The sequence below is a fragment of the Lepidothrix coronata genome, unplaced genomic scaffold (assembly GCF_001604755.1).
Source record: "Lepidothrix coronata isolate B3197 unplaced genomic scaffold, Lepidothrix_coronata-1.0 Scaffold277, whole genome shotgun sequence".
In the NCBI taxonomy this organism is placed as follows: domain Eukaryota; kingdom Metazoa; phylum Chordata; class Aves; order Passeriformes; family Pipridae; genus Lepidothrix; species Lepidothrix coronata.
Window position 1 is genome coordinate 270,762 of NW_016690457.1, and position 13,504 is coordinate 284,265.

Below are 13,504 nucleotides of genomic sequence, written 5' to 3' on the forward strand. Positions count from 1 at the left end.
TCCTTGAAAAGCCAAGGCCACGTTCTTTAACTGTAAAACTGTGGTTAACTGTGGCTCTGGTACAGAAGGAAGTGTTGTGTCTCCTGTGTCCTTTCAGGACAGGGATAGAATCATTAAGGTTGGAAAAGACTTCCAAGATCAAGACCAAATCCTTCCATGCCCAAATAGGACAAGATGCTCCCTCAACTTATTTATTAAAGCGGTTTGACACTCTTGGGTTAGAGGCAGAAACAATCCCACAGGGGCAGAAACAATCCCACAGTACCTTCAGGGTCCAGAATTCAGGGTGAAGCATCAGACGTGACACAAGTGCGAAACACGACCCAAATGTTGTTTCCTGGCCATATTCCAGCTCCATGGTGATCCGGGACCTCACCCTGCGCAGCGCCGCCAGCTTTGGGTCCTTCCACCTGATCCGCCTGCTCTATGATGAGTACATGTTCTACCTAGTGGAGCACCGTGTGGCTCAGGCGACTGGGGAGACACCGATTGCCGTCATGGGAGAGGTGAGAGTCCTTCATTCCCCAGAAACAAACCCAAACTAAGCAGCACCTAAAGAATCACAGAATCAGCCAGATTGGAAAAGACCTCTGAGGTCATCGGGTCCAACCCATGACCCAACATCACCTTGTCACCCAGACCATGGCACTGATGCCACATCCAGTCTGTCCTTAAACACCTCCAGGGATGGTGACTCCACCCCCTCCCTGGGCAGCCCATTCCAATGCCCAATCACCCTTTATGTGAAGAACTTCTTCCTGATGTCCAACCTAAACCTCCCCTGGTGCAGCCTGAGGCTATGTCCTGTTGCCCTATTGCTAGAAGAGCCCCACACCCCCCCAGCTCCCTCTCCTGGCAGGGAGTTGCAGAGAGTTGGGAGGTCTCCCCTGAGCCTCCTCCTCTCCAGGCTGAGCCCCCCCAGTTCCCTCAGCTGCTCCTCACAGCACTTGTTCTCCAGACCCTTCCCCAGCCTTGTTGCCCTTCTCTGGACCCACTCCAGCCCCTCCATGTCCTTCCTGAACCGAGGGGCCCAGAACTGGACACAGCACTTGAGGTGTGGCCTCACCAGAGACACATTTGGTTCACAAACCACACAGTGTCCTCAACGTGTTTCATAACCAAAGGATTTGCTGAGTTGTTTTGAGTGTCTGGCACAAGGATGGAGCTCCTGGAGCATCTTCCATGAGCTGGTGGATTTTGGAGCAGCTGTGCTTTGGAGGTCTGGAAGAGGGAGGAAAAGGATCTCCCTACTTCTCTCCATAACCTGTGGAGAGAACCCTGACTTTGGGATTCCTGCCATCAAACACTAAGTGAAACAAAAAGGTCCTTTCAGTAATTGAATTTCTTCAGGCCTCTGCAAGCTCCAGTGTTACATGCACAGTCACACTCTCTGTTTTTGAGGTGAAGAAGAGAAATTATGGGTTGTTTGTGCTGTTTTTGAGGGTTTGGGTTTCTTTTTGTTCAGCAGTCAGGCAGCAACTGGTGCCTGGCTTGCAGGCAAGTCCTGTCCTGCCTAGCTGGGGCCACATCCAGTTTTTCCCTCTGAAATGCAGAGTTAAAAGCCCCAGCTGAACCTGTGACAGCAATATAGAAACTACTGTGAGATTAAAACTGAGCTCATTTGCTCCTTGAAGCTCATGCTGTTTTCTTCCTTCCAGGGAGCTCATGTGGGGAGCCAGGCAAACCAAAGCCTTTCCCTTCCCCTCCCACGCTGCTGCTCCAACTGCAGCACTCTGAGTTCCCACTATTCCCTCTGAGTTCCCACTGTTCCCTGCAAAACCTCTGCCTTTACTGATATTAAAGGAACATGAAAGACTTCCTGCAAAACCCAGCTGTGGGAGGCTTTCCTCCCTCATTTTTTTCCTTCATTAAACCCTTGCAATATTCCTGTTCTCCAGGAGGAGGCTGATTCTTCCCAGCAAAGGAGGAGGAATTGTGTACTTCCATTTCCATTGAGCTTTCTCTGGAGCTCTTCTCAGCTTCTGCTGCTGCCCACCTTTCCATGACTTTTCAGCATTATTTTTGTAGCAATTTGGTGTTTCAGACCTTGTCATTGAGAGAGACAACACATCTCCAGAACCACAGGTACCCTTAGCTCTCTGGTTCCAATTGGCACCATGGCCTCACACACCACACGCTCTCTGACATGACTGCAAAGGCTTTGCAGAGAGGTGGAGTGAAGGGAGAGCAGGAGAGGGGAATTGCCCAAAAGATGCAAAAGGCTGGAGAAAAAGCGCATCCTTTGCACTCTGACATCACCTGGGAGATGGAAAAATTTCTCCCTCTGGTCTAGAGCTTGATACTCCCCTGGATTGGGGGGGAAGGGGTAGTTTAAATGGCAACAAGAGGCTTTCCCCTCCCCCCCCCAAACATGTGGTTGGTTTTGCTTTCTTCTCTCCATCACCAGCACTGCTGATGCTCATGGTCTCTCCTGGGCACTTAAGCTCTTTGTTGGAACTGTTTGGTGACTGAGGCCATTGAGCAGGTCTGGCACTTTGGGTCTGCAAAGCCTCACTGACCTTGTAACTCCCTTTTCTTTCAGTTTGGTGACCTCACATCCCTGTCTCCAACACTGCTGGACAAAGGTACACGAGGGAAGTCCTCTGGGTCAGGGTGGGAGGGGGATCTTTGTGTTGGCTCTTCCAGCCTGCTCTGCTGGGAAAAAGCTCCCCTTCCCTCTGGTCCCCTCTCTGATGCTGAGCCATGTCCTTGCAGATGACAGTGAGCTGGGCTCTGAGGTGGACACGGACCGGGCCGTGGGGGAGCCGCTGGTGAAGCGGGAGCGCAGCGACCCCGGCCACTCCCTGCAGGAGATCTGAGCCAGGCACGCAGCTCCTCTCCAGCTGGACAAAGACATCCAGAGCCAGGTTGGATGGTCCCAAGCCTGAGCCTTCCCAGATCTGCGTTCTTAGTGCCTCTTAGTTTCTCTTTCATGTTTACTTGTGTTTGAGGATGGATTCCAGCGCCAGGGCAGGCGCTGGGATGGGGCTGGTTTGGCCACCCTCTTCCCTCCAATGTGGCTGCTGTCTGGAGGGAGAAGCTCCAGAGTCTGCTCCCAAGGGATGGAAGCCTCCATGGTCAGCAGCAGATTGGATGTGCCTGGCTGGGAGAGCCTGTCCTCCCTCCCCAGCCGGAGTGAGACAGACAAGTGAGGCTTTCTCCTTCAGGGAAGGTGGTTTGGGTTCCTTCCTCACTTCTCAGACTTCACTGTGATACGAACTTGAACCAATCAGTGCCCAAGAGGAAGGAAAAATACCTGACTCTTCCCCTGCAGCCTTTCCAGACAAGCTGTCCTGGCTCTGGCTTCGCCAAATCACTTGCACCGGGGAGGACAGGACAGTTGGTCTCTCTTGTACCCACTCCAGGCTGCACATCCCTCTGATCCTGATGGACACAGGAGTGCTCTGGGACTACAGGATGAGCATTCCCACCTGCTCCCATGTCTCCCCAGCTTGGCATTTCACCACTGATCCCTGAATGCTCCCAGGACACCATCAGGCCAACTCAAGATACCAAAGGACTCCAAGGAAGTGGCAGCCGGTTGCAGAGTGTGTTCATTGCCTGTGGGCAATCCCGTGACAATCCCATGGCACCCCTATCCCCCAGGGTGCCCAGGCAGAGGGGCACTGGCCCCACGTCCTGGGGTGTGTGAAATTCCCACTCCACGTCCAGCTGTAACGCTGAAGGAGGTGCAGCCGTGTCCAGAGCAGGGTGAGGGGGTGTGACCACAGTGCCTTAGCGTGGGCCATGTTCCTGCTTCCCCCCAACTCCAGGAGAGCCAGCACAGCTCAGACTGATCCAACAGCTCATCTCATGTCATGAGGGGCTGTCATGGACCCAGGGGAGCTCAGCACTCTGGTGACATTTCCCCTCTCTGAATCCCTTTGCCTTTTCCCAGTGGCTCCTGTGGGGCTGAGCCAGGGGAGCTCAGTAGGGTCTCTTCTCCCTTTCCATGTCCTGTGGGGTCTGTGCTGAGGTGGATTACACTGGGATGATGTGCACTGCACTGGGGTGTTGTGGGCTACAGGGCAGAGGAGGGGGGGGTGGTGTCATCAAGCCAAACTGCAAAAACAAAGCCCCGGGGCAAATCTTTCTGTGAATAAAGGCCGTGTCATAAGTAGCTTTTATTATTATGGTTTCTAATGATGCAGTATTTGGTGTGAGCTTTTCCAGAGGTCTCGTGTACATTTGCATAGCAGAGTATATTCTGTCCAAATCTCTTTATTTCCTTGTTTCCAGTAGTACTAAGGTAGCTGTGACACTTTAAAACACATTAGAAATGGCCAGTGAAACCAAAGTGTGTGTAGTGGCACATTTTCCCTCTGACTGTCCCGTGCTATCGTTGTCTGTAAGCGTCTCATATGGAAATGGAGTGAAATGAGAGAAGGAGAGAAGTGAGAAAGGCAAATTTAAATGTAAATAACAACCAGAACTCCTGGAGTCAGAGTCCAGTGTTTTGGATCCTGCTGATGAGATAAGAGGGTTCAAAAAAACAGCTGAGCAACCAAGTCTTAACTCCCCTGTTCCCACTGAAGGCCATAGGAAGTTCAGCTGGAACACTGGCTCTTTCACCAAGGGACCCCAACCTGCAAACAAGATGCTCTGGAGATCTGCAGCACTGTGTGAGGAGTCTGGGGAACCACCTAAACCCCATGCACAGAATTCCAAGCCTAACCTGAATAGCAATAAACATGTATCCAATGCTCAGGCCTGTACAAGGAGTGTTGTGGTCCCATTTCTTCTGTGTTCCCTGAGAGGAGATATCAGGAGATGCTGCAGCACTTTGGAGGGATGCAGGAGCTGCCCAGTGCAGGGTATTTACAGCAGTTTTGGGCAGGGATCCTGTGTCTGCAGGAAGGCAGGATTCCCATGGAGCAGCAGCTGCTGTGTAGGGATAACTCCCCATTACACTCCCAAAGGGGAGGAGAGGCTGAGGGATCAAGCTGAGCATTGGGCCATAGGAAGCACGTTTTAATTATGCTTCCAGACTAATTGAAAGGATGGGAACAGCGAGACAGGGATGTGACAAGTGCTGGATCATTCCTGCTCAGATCCCTCAGGAGGGGGAAGGTTTAGCCTCAGCCTCTCACCCTTGTGCTCTTGCTTCCCCCTCCCTCTAGGTTATGCCCAGTCTTGCAGGGGTGACTGGACCAGCCAGAGTCTCTTCCTTTGGATACTGAGCCTCAGGGCTGGAAGCAGGGGGTTATTTCCCCCGGGGGAACTGGGCAGCACCTCCCGACCCTGAGCTGCAAGTGGAGAGCAAACACAGCTCAAAATACTCCTCACAGTACACACAGCCCCCCATCCTCAGCCTACCTCTGGCTCCATCACCCCTCCAAGGTGGGCAAATCCACAGAGATTTCAACATAAGCATCTCAGGACTTTCTCTTCCATCTCTTCCCAACCAGCAGAGAATGCCAGGAGGTGGCAGGAGAAGAGGAGATGGCAGGGATTGACACCAACCCCAGAGAAATCAGAGGGGTGCAACATTCCAGAAGCAGTTGGACATTGCCAGTACCTGTGACTCATCCCAAAAGGATGAGCTTCAAGCTGCACAGTGCAGCACAGCCCAGGGATTTATCAGGAGCAGCCCTGCATGGGGAAGCTGCAAGGCCACCAGCCTGGGAGATGCTGCTGGTCTGGTGACAACCAGGACATCATGGAGAACTTCAACATGTACGTGCAGGCAGGATGAGCCTTGGGCTTGCCTCCTGTTTGACCCCAAGGGAATGTATCCCTTGACTGGGATGGGTTTAGCTTCATGGTCTGGCACTGGCACTCCTGGATTTTACCCACAGCCTTGGCTGTGCCTCACTGAGGCATCAGAGAACAGGCACCTACATCTGGAGAGCCTCTGGGACACAGGCACTTGCAAAGTGAGATGATACAAAGTTCTCCAAATGGAAACCAAAACGCATTTGAAACCAGGCGCCAGAGGCACCTTCTGTTCTTTACTTGCAATTTCTCTTTCATTCTGACTGAAACAGCATCTTACCTTGTGCCAGCAGAGTCCTTGACTGGTCCATGTGGTCACAGGGCACAGAAACATCAGCCAAAGCCCTGTCTGGACCCACAGGTGAGGGTCAGCTGGGCCGGGCTCCCAGCATCAACCCTGCCAGTGACACTTCCAAGTTTTCCAGCCCTGGCATCATTCCCAGCCCAGTATCACCCCCCTACCTGCCCCAGCCCCTGCTGCTCTGCCCCCCCTGTTCTCATCCCCATGTGTCCTCACCCTCCCACCCTGCCCAACACGGGGCTCAAACCACAGTGATGTTTCATCCCAGAGCTCCTTCCCCATTGTCCTGAAGCCCCGGGCCATCCTCCCCCCCCCTCCCGCCCACACCCTGCCCTGGGTTGCACCCCATTCCTGGGGCTCTCCTACTCCCTCACTGGGGCAGGAGGTGTTTCTGAAGGGAGAAGGACCTTTGCCAGTCACTCTGGCAGCACTGAGAGCCAAAATCGATGTCCTGGGCTGAATCTTCCTCCCTCCACCTCCCCGTGGCTGTTCCTGATCATGCACAAGGCAGAGAAACTGAGGCAATGCCCGAGAGGCCTCGTGGCATCAATTCACTGTCCCCCTGGGTACCAGAGAGGACAGATTCTGCTGCCCCTGTTCCTGCTGCCCCTGGCCTGGCTCTGCAGCCAAAGCAGGAGGAGCCTGGTTGGTCCCAGGGCTCAGCTGGGGCAGTTTAACCACAAACAGGTTTCACCTGGAGCAGGTGGGTCTGGGGGGGGGGGGGGGGGGGGGGGGGGGGGGGGGGGCGGGGCAGATCCACAACCACACCTGCAACTCATTCAGGGTGGTTATGCTTATAAACCCACAGCCTCCCCACAGCAGGGGTTCCCTCTCTCTTTCCTTTTTTTTTTTTCTTTATTTTTTTTTATTTTTTTTTTATTTAATTTTTTTTTGGCTTTGTGTTTTGGGAGCCTCAGTTTGGAGCTGGGGAGAGTTGGGATCTGCTGCCTCTGGGTATCTGGAATGTACTGCTAAGACTTTCCACCCTTCCCAGCGCTGCCAAGCAGGTAAGGAGACAGCACCCAGCTGCCTCCACTCCCCCTTCCCTGGGCTGGGCTTGGGGACTGCAGCCCCGAGGAGGGTTCAGGTGACGGTCAGGATGCGTCCCAGTGCTGTCCTTCTCCTGTGTAACATCCTAGATCAAGGACAATGTCATCATGCAGCTCAGGGGTGGCCTCAGGGCTCGATTCCCGGCCCAGATGCAATGCTCCAGGGCTGGTGCAAGGAAATTCCTTCCTGGCACGGCACCTCCTCCCCCCGCGGAGCCACTCACTTACCCTGCTCAGCCAGGAGGGCACCTTGGAGAGCTTCGACAGGTACGTGGTGCTGGGATGTGCAGGGGGAGCTGAGCCCCGGCCTTTCCCTGTGTTTATCCCCAAGGGAATGTGTCCCTTGGCTGGAACGTGTTTAAGTTCATGGTCTGGCTCTCCCAGCCTGGGGAGGCTTGCAGGGGACAGGCTGGTGTTGTTCTCTGTAGCCAGGGCAAAGCAGGTGGCCCTGGGTGTCCCTGGTGCCTCTACTCTCCCACCGTCGTGGCTGAGCCCTTGGGGACACTTTGCATGTCCCAAAGGCACCACACACCTCACACCTGTGTCCCCACAGCTCTGCCAGAAGGGTCCGTGACCTGAGTGATGCTTTGGGCTCTAACCTGCTGGACCGCAGCTGCTCCCTCCCCGACCCGCAGCTGGTCCGCAGGATCGTGTCCCAGGTGGAATTCTACCTGTCCGATGAGAACCTGGCCAGGGACGCTTTCCTCCTGAAACACGTCCAGAAGAACAAGATGGGCTTTGTCAGCATCAAACTACTGACATCCTTCAAGAAGGTAGGGAACCTGGGGAGGAGTGGGAAGGGTAGAAGATGTCCAGGTGTGCTCTGCTGTCTCCAGTGGGGTGTACAGGGAGGTCCAGACTCCCCTCAGGCTGTTCCTGGCAAAGCCCCGATGATGCAGAGCGGGCTTCTCTCTCTGCCTTCAATGCCCTGCAGGGAGGGTGGCTGGGGGAGCAGTGAACAGTCCCCAAACCACCCCTGGGGCTGGATTCACCCATGACTCCCCTAGGCTGCTTTGAGATCATCCCTTAAGCAAAAAACCCAGGCAAGTGCTGGTGGTGTGACATATGGGGAAGTTGAGGTTTACTGCCACAGCCCAGAGGACACTGGGGACTTCCTGCAGACCCCAAGGCCGCTCATGTGGAAGGGGGATATTGCCTTGCCATGATTTTGTGTTGATAAGGTTGCAGCCTGCCTGGATGATGGGTTTAGGGTGGTCCCTGCCTGGGAAGATCACAGGCATTCAGCAGCCCCCTCTCTCCCCCAGGTGAAGTACCTGACACGTGACTGGCAGCTCACGCTCTATGCCCTGAAATTCTCAGAGCTGCTGGAGGTGAACAAGGAGGGCACCAAAGTGAGGCGCCGGGTGCCAATCCCCGAGGCCCTGCTGAGCATCCCCCCCAGCAAACTGCTGCTGGCCTGGGAGCTGCAGCCCCGGGAGCAGGACCCACTGCTGCTGCCGCTGCTCCAGGAGAACTTCCTGGAGATCATCCTGAGGATGTTCAGCCCCTTCGGAGCCATTGCCTCCATCCGCGTCCTGCGACCAGGCCGAAAGCTGCCCTCGGACGTGAGGAGATACTCAGCCAAGTTCCCCGAGCTGCTGAGCAGGTGCTGTGCCCTGGTGGAGTATGAGAGCCTGGACAGCGCCTGCAGGGCCTTTGAGGACCTCGGGCACCGTGACTGTGACAGTGGCATCAAGGTGGTCCGGCTGTGCGGGAAGGGGAACAGGAGGAAACTTGGGGAAGAGAGGCAGGTGGTGGAGGAGCTGGTGGATCAGCCAGGCTGGAAGGTGCAGGGAGCTGCCCTGAGCCTCCCTTACAGCCACGAGGACTCCCTACTCTGCAGCTCTCCGGGGTCGGATGATGCCTCGGGGCCGCTGTCCCTTCTCCTGAACGAGGACCCTGTGGCACCTTCCTGGCCTGGCAGCAACTTCAAGCCTGGGAATTTCAGCGCCTTCACCGGATCACTCCTCGCCAGCAGCAAGGCTTTCCCTCCTCTTGGGCTGGACTTGGGAACCAGCAGCTGCTACAACCCCCGCGGCAGCACCAAGAGCCCCTGCAGTGGCTGGGGGGGCACCACGGGTGCCTGGGGACCCTGGAGCAGAAGCCCCTCTCCTGATATTGAACCTCCTCCAGGAAATCCCCTGACACCAAAGTGGGTGTCTGAGCCCCTCAGCCTGTGGGATGGGGTCCTTCACCTGCCCCACAGCCCCGATGACACGAAAGGCTTTGGCAGCAGCTTTGGGAGCGGAGAGCTCGTCCTCCGGCACTGAGGCTCCTTTGCATTTGGGGTTGAGGCTTGTTATTTTCTTTCTTTTCCCTCCTTCTCTCGAGCAGAAGATTTCTCCGTGGCCCCAAGAGCTGTGGGCGCTGGCAGTGCAGCTGCTCCAGGGGACGGAAGTTTTGGGACAAGGACGATGCTCGAGGTGAGAGGCTGAGCAGCAGCCGGAGTTGTGCTGTGCTCATGCCAGTGGGACTGTTCTTGCCTGGGGCCCAGAGTTAGGATGGGGTCCAGGTTTTGGATGGGAAATGGGCAAATAAAGAGAGATGAATTTTCCAGGCACTCTCTGGCTGGTGGTGTGATTTTTTATTTTTTTTTTTTATTATACCTTTTTCCCCCCTTCCTGGTCTTGCTGCTGCCTGAGCTGCAGACAAGGGCAGGAGGGTCCTTGTCTGCCTCCCTTATCAGTCTTAGCGGGGGGGGGACATTGGTGGGTAGGTGTGCTGCAGGTGGGGTCTTGGTGTGCCCAGGGCAGGTGGCACAACTTGGCTCAACCTGAGAGGGACAGGACTGGTGGTTGTTGGTCATCTCTGCTCCTACCCCCACCAGAGCATCCTCTGGCTGCAGCGCTCAGGTTGGACCCCACCTCAGGACTAGAAGATTTTGGGGAGCCCCAAGGGCTGAAGGACTCAAGGGGCCCAAAGGACCATGTATTGGGAGCTGCTGTGGCGGCAGGGCCACGGTTCCTTCTGCCTGGCTGGGCTCCCTGGCATCTCCCAGGATGGGGCTCACTGTGTCCTCCCTGCCCCAAGAGCTCCTCTTGGAGAGGGGAAGAGTTAAGGGGAGGTGGAGTGCCCCTGACCCACTACAGGTGGCTCTTGAGGGCTGCCTGTGCAAGTGCCTTTGGTCTGCTCCCAGAGCTGGGACGTCCTCGGGATTAGTAGGATGAGTCCCACACCTGGAGTGCTGTGATGGACAGTCCTGGCTGTTCAGGAGAGGTGGGTAGGGCTGGAGAGGGGAAGGTGTCACCCTGTGTGAGGGAGAGGATTGAAACAGTCCCCACAGTTGGGGGTGATGTGGTTGGGAGCCTCTGGGTGAGGATGAAGGGGGTGGAAAACCAAGCACGGGCTGCAGTAGGAGATGGTGTCCATCTCCCAGCACTGAGGATTTTTCCGTAGGTAGTGAGGAGAACTCTCTGGATTGGGAGTCCTTGTCCTTTCGGTGGATTTCAGTTTCCCAGCCCCCAGCTGGAAATGGCCTCCTGCTGTGGCCAGCAGGTCTGGGAAATTCCTCAAGTTTGTGGGAGAGAACTTCTTGTCTCAAGTACTCAGGGAGCCATCAGAAAAGACACTGTCCTAGACTTGCTGGTTGGGAATGGAGAAGGACTGGTAGGAGCTGGGATGGTCTTGGCCCACAGAGCTGCTGAAATGGTTAATGTGTAAGGAGAAAGAAGGACATTAGAGCTGCATCCCAGGGCTTGGAGAGAGCAAATGTTCTGTTCCTTAGGGAGGGGCATAGCAGATTTCCATGGAAATCTTCAAGGGGCTCCTTTGTGATCCCCAGGAGCAGGTGATTCCCTGGCAGAGCCTGGCACATCCTGTCACATGCCCTGGGTGCAGGAAGAGGGCAGTCCCATTGCCCTAATGCCCAGCTCCCTCCCCCTTCCACCATGGTGGGATAGGACCACCCGCTGCCTGCTCCCCCCAAAACACCACTCCAGATACTTGTTTTTTTCAAAAAAAATATCCTTTTTATTGGCTTCTCCCTTGGTGCTCCCACAACGTCCCTCAGCGCCTGCAGCCCAATGGGATCTTCGGGGCCTTTGAGCTCCCACAGACTTCAGGCTTCTCCCCCTGCCAGAGAGTGGCCAGTAGAGCCCCAGCAGGGACAGGGACATGTCCCCAAGCCCCACTGTCCCCCCAGATCCCTGTCCCACCTGGTAGAGGTGGCAAACCAGCCCCAGCAGTGAGGCCTCTGCCTGTGCCTGCAGCTCATCTGTGTGCTTCTGTGGGGGGAGATGGGGCTGCTCAGGGGGGTCCCCACGGTGCCCCAGCCCTGCCTGGCACACTGGTCCCCCTGCCATACCCCGTTGATGACAATCCAGGGCACAAACTGGTGTGGGGGGTCGAGTGCCTCAGTCAGTTGGGCATTTTGGTGCATCAGGGCCATCCCTGTGTCCCCCTGCACGCAGGCGGCGATACGGCCCCTGTCCAGCTCTGGGGCATAGATCTGCAGGCACTGCCAGGAGAAGGGACACACGAGGCACTCAGGGGGACAGGGATGTCCCTATAGGGCATGAGGGACAGGGACATCCCCACAGCAGGGCATGAGGGATGGGGGAGGGGACATACAGCCTCCAGGTTCTTGGTGACAGAGCTGCCCGACTCCAGGCAGAAGATGATGGGGAAGTAGGTGCTGAAGTTCTTGGCCTCGTGCATCAGGCAGGCCTATGGGAACAGGGTGGGTGGTACAGGGCCACTGGACCCCCCCCATGCCCAGCACCATGGGAACAGGGACCATCACCTCAATCATGTTGCCCAAACACTCCTCGGGGCCGTGCTGGCACTGGAAGTCCCACTTCCCGCTGACGTTCCTCTCCTGTGAGACCAACCGGTCTGAGCGGGGCCGGCGGCACTGGGGCAAGTGCCCACGGCACCGGCTCGGCCAGATCCTACCTGGGCATTGCCATAGGGCACCAGGGTGATGTTCAGCATCTCCGAGGGCAGCAGCAGCCAGGTGGGGAAGAGCTTCAGGACCAGGAACTCACGGCACGCTGGGCACAGGCTCTCATAGTACAGGCTCAGCTCTACCGGGGCAGCCGCGGGGCGAGGGAGGTTGGGGCAGTGGTTCTCCACCTGCATGCGGGGAGGTTTTGGGGTGCACAGGGGGGATACAGCTGCAGACCCCCAATATTTGCAGGGGGCAAAGCTCCTGAGATGTGGGGCAGAAGGGGGATGAGGGTGTGCAGGGCTGGAGGGAAGTGAAAGTGGCCAGGGGCCTCAGGCAGCCGCAGGATCCTGTGAGTGGCCGAAACCCAGTGCTGGGGTTTTCCACGAGAACTTCCCCAAACTGTTTCAGAGGAAAACAAATTTAGGCCAGGACACGCCTGGGTGGGGGTACAGCCCTGCACCCACCGCCGGGTAGTGGCTGCAGCCCCGCGGGGCTCACAGGGCACTGCCAGAGCCACCGTCACACAGTTGTCACCGCCTGGGGCTGTTCGCGGCAGGAACAAACAGAAAAGCCGTTTTATGCTTAAAAAGTACAAGTGCCGGAGGCGGACAGGGAGGGTCCAGGGTCAGGGTCCGGCTGGAGCACAGCAATTCCCCAGGGATGCCGGTGTGGCACGGGAGCTCTGAGTATACCCGCGCTGTGCCCGCCTGTGCCACAGCGGCGCTCGGAGCCGCCACTGGCTCCAGGTACCGTGGCCAGGTGATGCCCCAACCCCGTCCCCGCATCCTCATCCCCGCCGCCGGGCAGGCAGGACACGTCCCCACGTGTGGGGTGACCCTGCCCTGCGTGGGGCAGCCCTGACACCCGCGGCTCTGACCTGGCAGGCGACGGCGATCTCCGGCGAGCTGCACCAGAGGTGGGCAGGGCGGTCACAGCCGGGGGCCACCCCGAGCCCCGGGGCCACCAGGGCCACCAGGGCCACCAGCGCCAGGGCAGGCAGCGGCACCATGGGGGCCATGGGGACGCAGGGGTGACGCGGAAGCAAGCCCGTCCCAGCAAGGACTTTTAAAGCTCGGCTGCGCCCGCCTCCCTGCGCCCTTCCTGCCCTTCCCGCCTCTGCGGTGACGCTGCCGCCTCACGTGGAGCTCCGGCCACCCCGTCCCCGCTGTCCCCCCCGGGGCTGAGCTGGACCTCCAGGGTCACAGCCCCGCCAGCCGTTGCTGCTTCCCCGCGGGCTGCGACGCGTCTGGCGCTGAAACCCGACCTGAGGCAGCCCACGCCTGGTGTTTCCCGAACAGGGAAAGGGGCTGGATCCCTGCCGAGCCCCCGCGCAGCCCCCCCGGGGCGGTGCTGGTGCTGGAGCCCCCCGGGGGTGGCAGCTCCGGGTACAGGAAGGGGGTGCTGCCCAAGCCACCCCCTGAGCCCAGCTCCGGGGCTGAGTGCGGAGGAACCTCGCATTTCCCCGTTGTTTAGAGACGCCTTTTCCGGCCGTTTCTCGCCCCTTGGCGAGCCCAGGGCTGGTCCTCAAAACCAGCCCTGCAAAACCGGGGA

At 57.3% G+C, this 13,504-nt stretch overlaps 3 protein-coding genes across 8 annotated transcripts in view; 2 read left to right on the forward strand and 1 right to left on the reverse strand.

Annotated features, from left to right (window-relative positions):
* Window positions 1–4,715, forward strand: part of RFX2 (regulatory factor X2) — a 64,626-nt gene extending 59,911 nt beyond the window's left edge. For all 6 annotated transcript variants that reach the window (XM_017836429.1, XM_017836433.1, XM_017836434.1 and 3 more), the window contains 3 exons: window positions 353–506; window positions 2,543–2,585; window positions 2,716–4,715. In XM_017836429.1, coding sequence (XP_017691918.1) covers window positions 353–506; window positions 2,543–2,585; window positions 2,716–2,819 — 301 coding nt within the window. In that variant the 3' untranslated portion in view covers window positions 2,820–4,715. The remainder of the gene's footprint in view (window positions 1–352; window positions 507–2,542; window positions 2,586–2,715) is intronic.
* A 2,450-nt stretch (window positions 4,716–7,165) lies between these two features.
* Window positions 7,166–9,335, forward strand: LOC108507990 (la-related protein 6-like). Its single transcript, XM_017836436.1, has 3 exons — window positions 7,166–7,332; window positions 7,628–7,838; window positions 8,331–9,335. Exons 1-3 carry the CDS (start codon window positions 7,166–7,168, stop codon window positions 9,333–9,335), a joined length of 1,383 nt encoding a protein of 460 aa, XP_017691925.1.
* A 1,684-nt stretch (window positions 9,336–11,019) lies between these two features.
* On the reverse strand, window positions 11,020–12,978 carry IFI30 (IFI30, lysosomal thiol reductase). Its single transcript, XM_017836437.1, has 7 exons — window positions 12,831–12,978; window positions 11,959–12,138; window positions 11,807–11,881; window positions 11,635–11,730; window positions 11,369–11,521; window positions 11,220–11,288; window positions 11,020–11,136 (listed from the first exon to the last, which is right to left on the reverse strand). The coding sequence occupies exons 1-7, from the start codon at window positions 12,969–12,971 to the stop codon at window positions 11,071–11,073; spliced, it is 780 nt and encodes a 259-aa protein (XP_017691926.1). The 5' UTR covers window positions 12,972–12,978; the 3' UTR covers window positions 11,020–11,070.
* Between the last annotated feature and the right edge of the window lie 526 nt (window positions 12,979–13,504).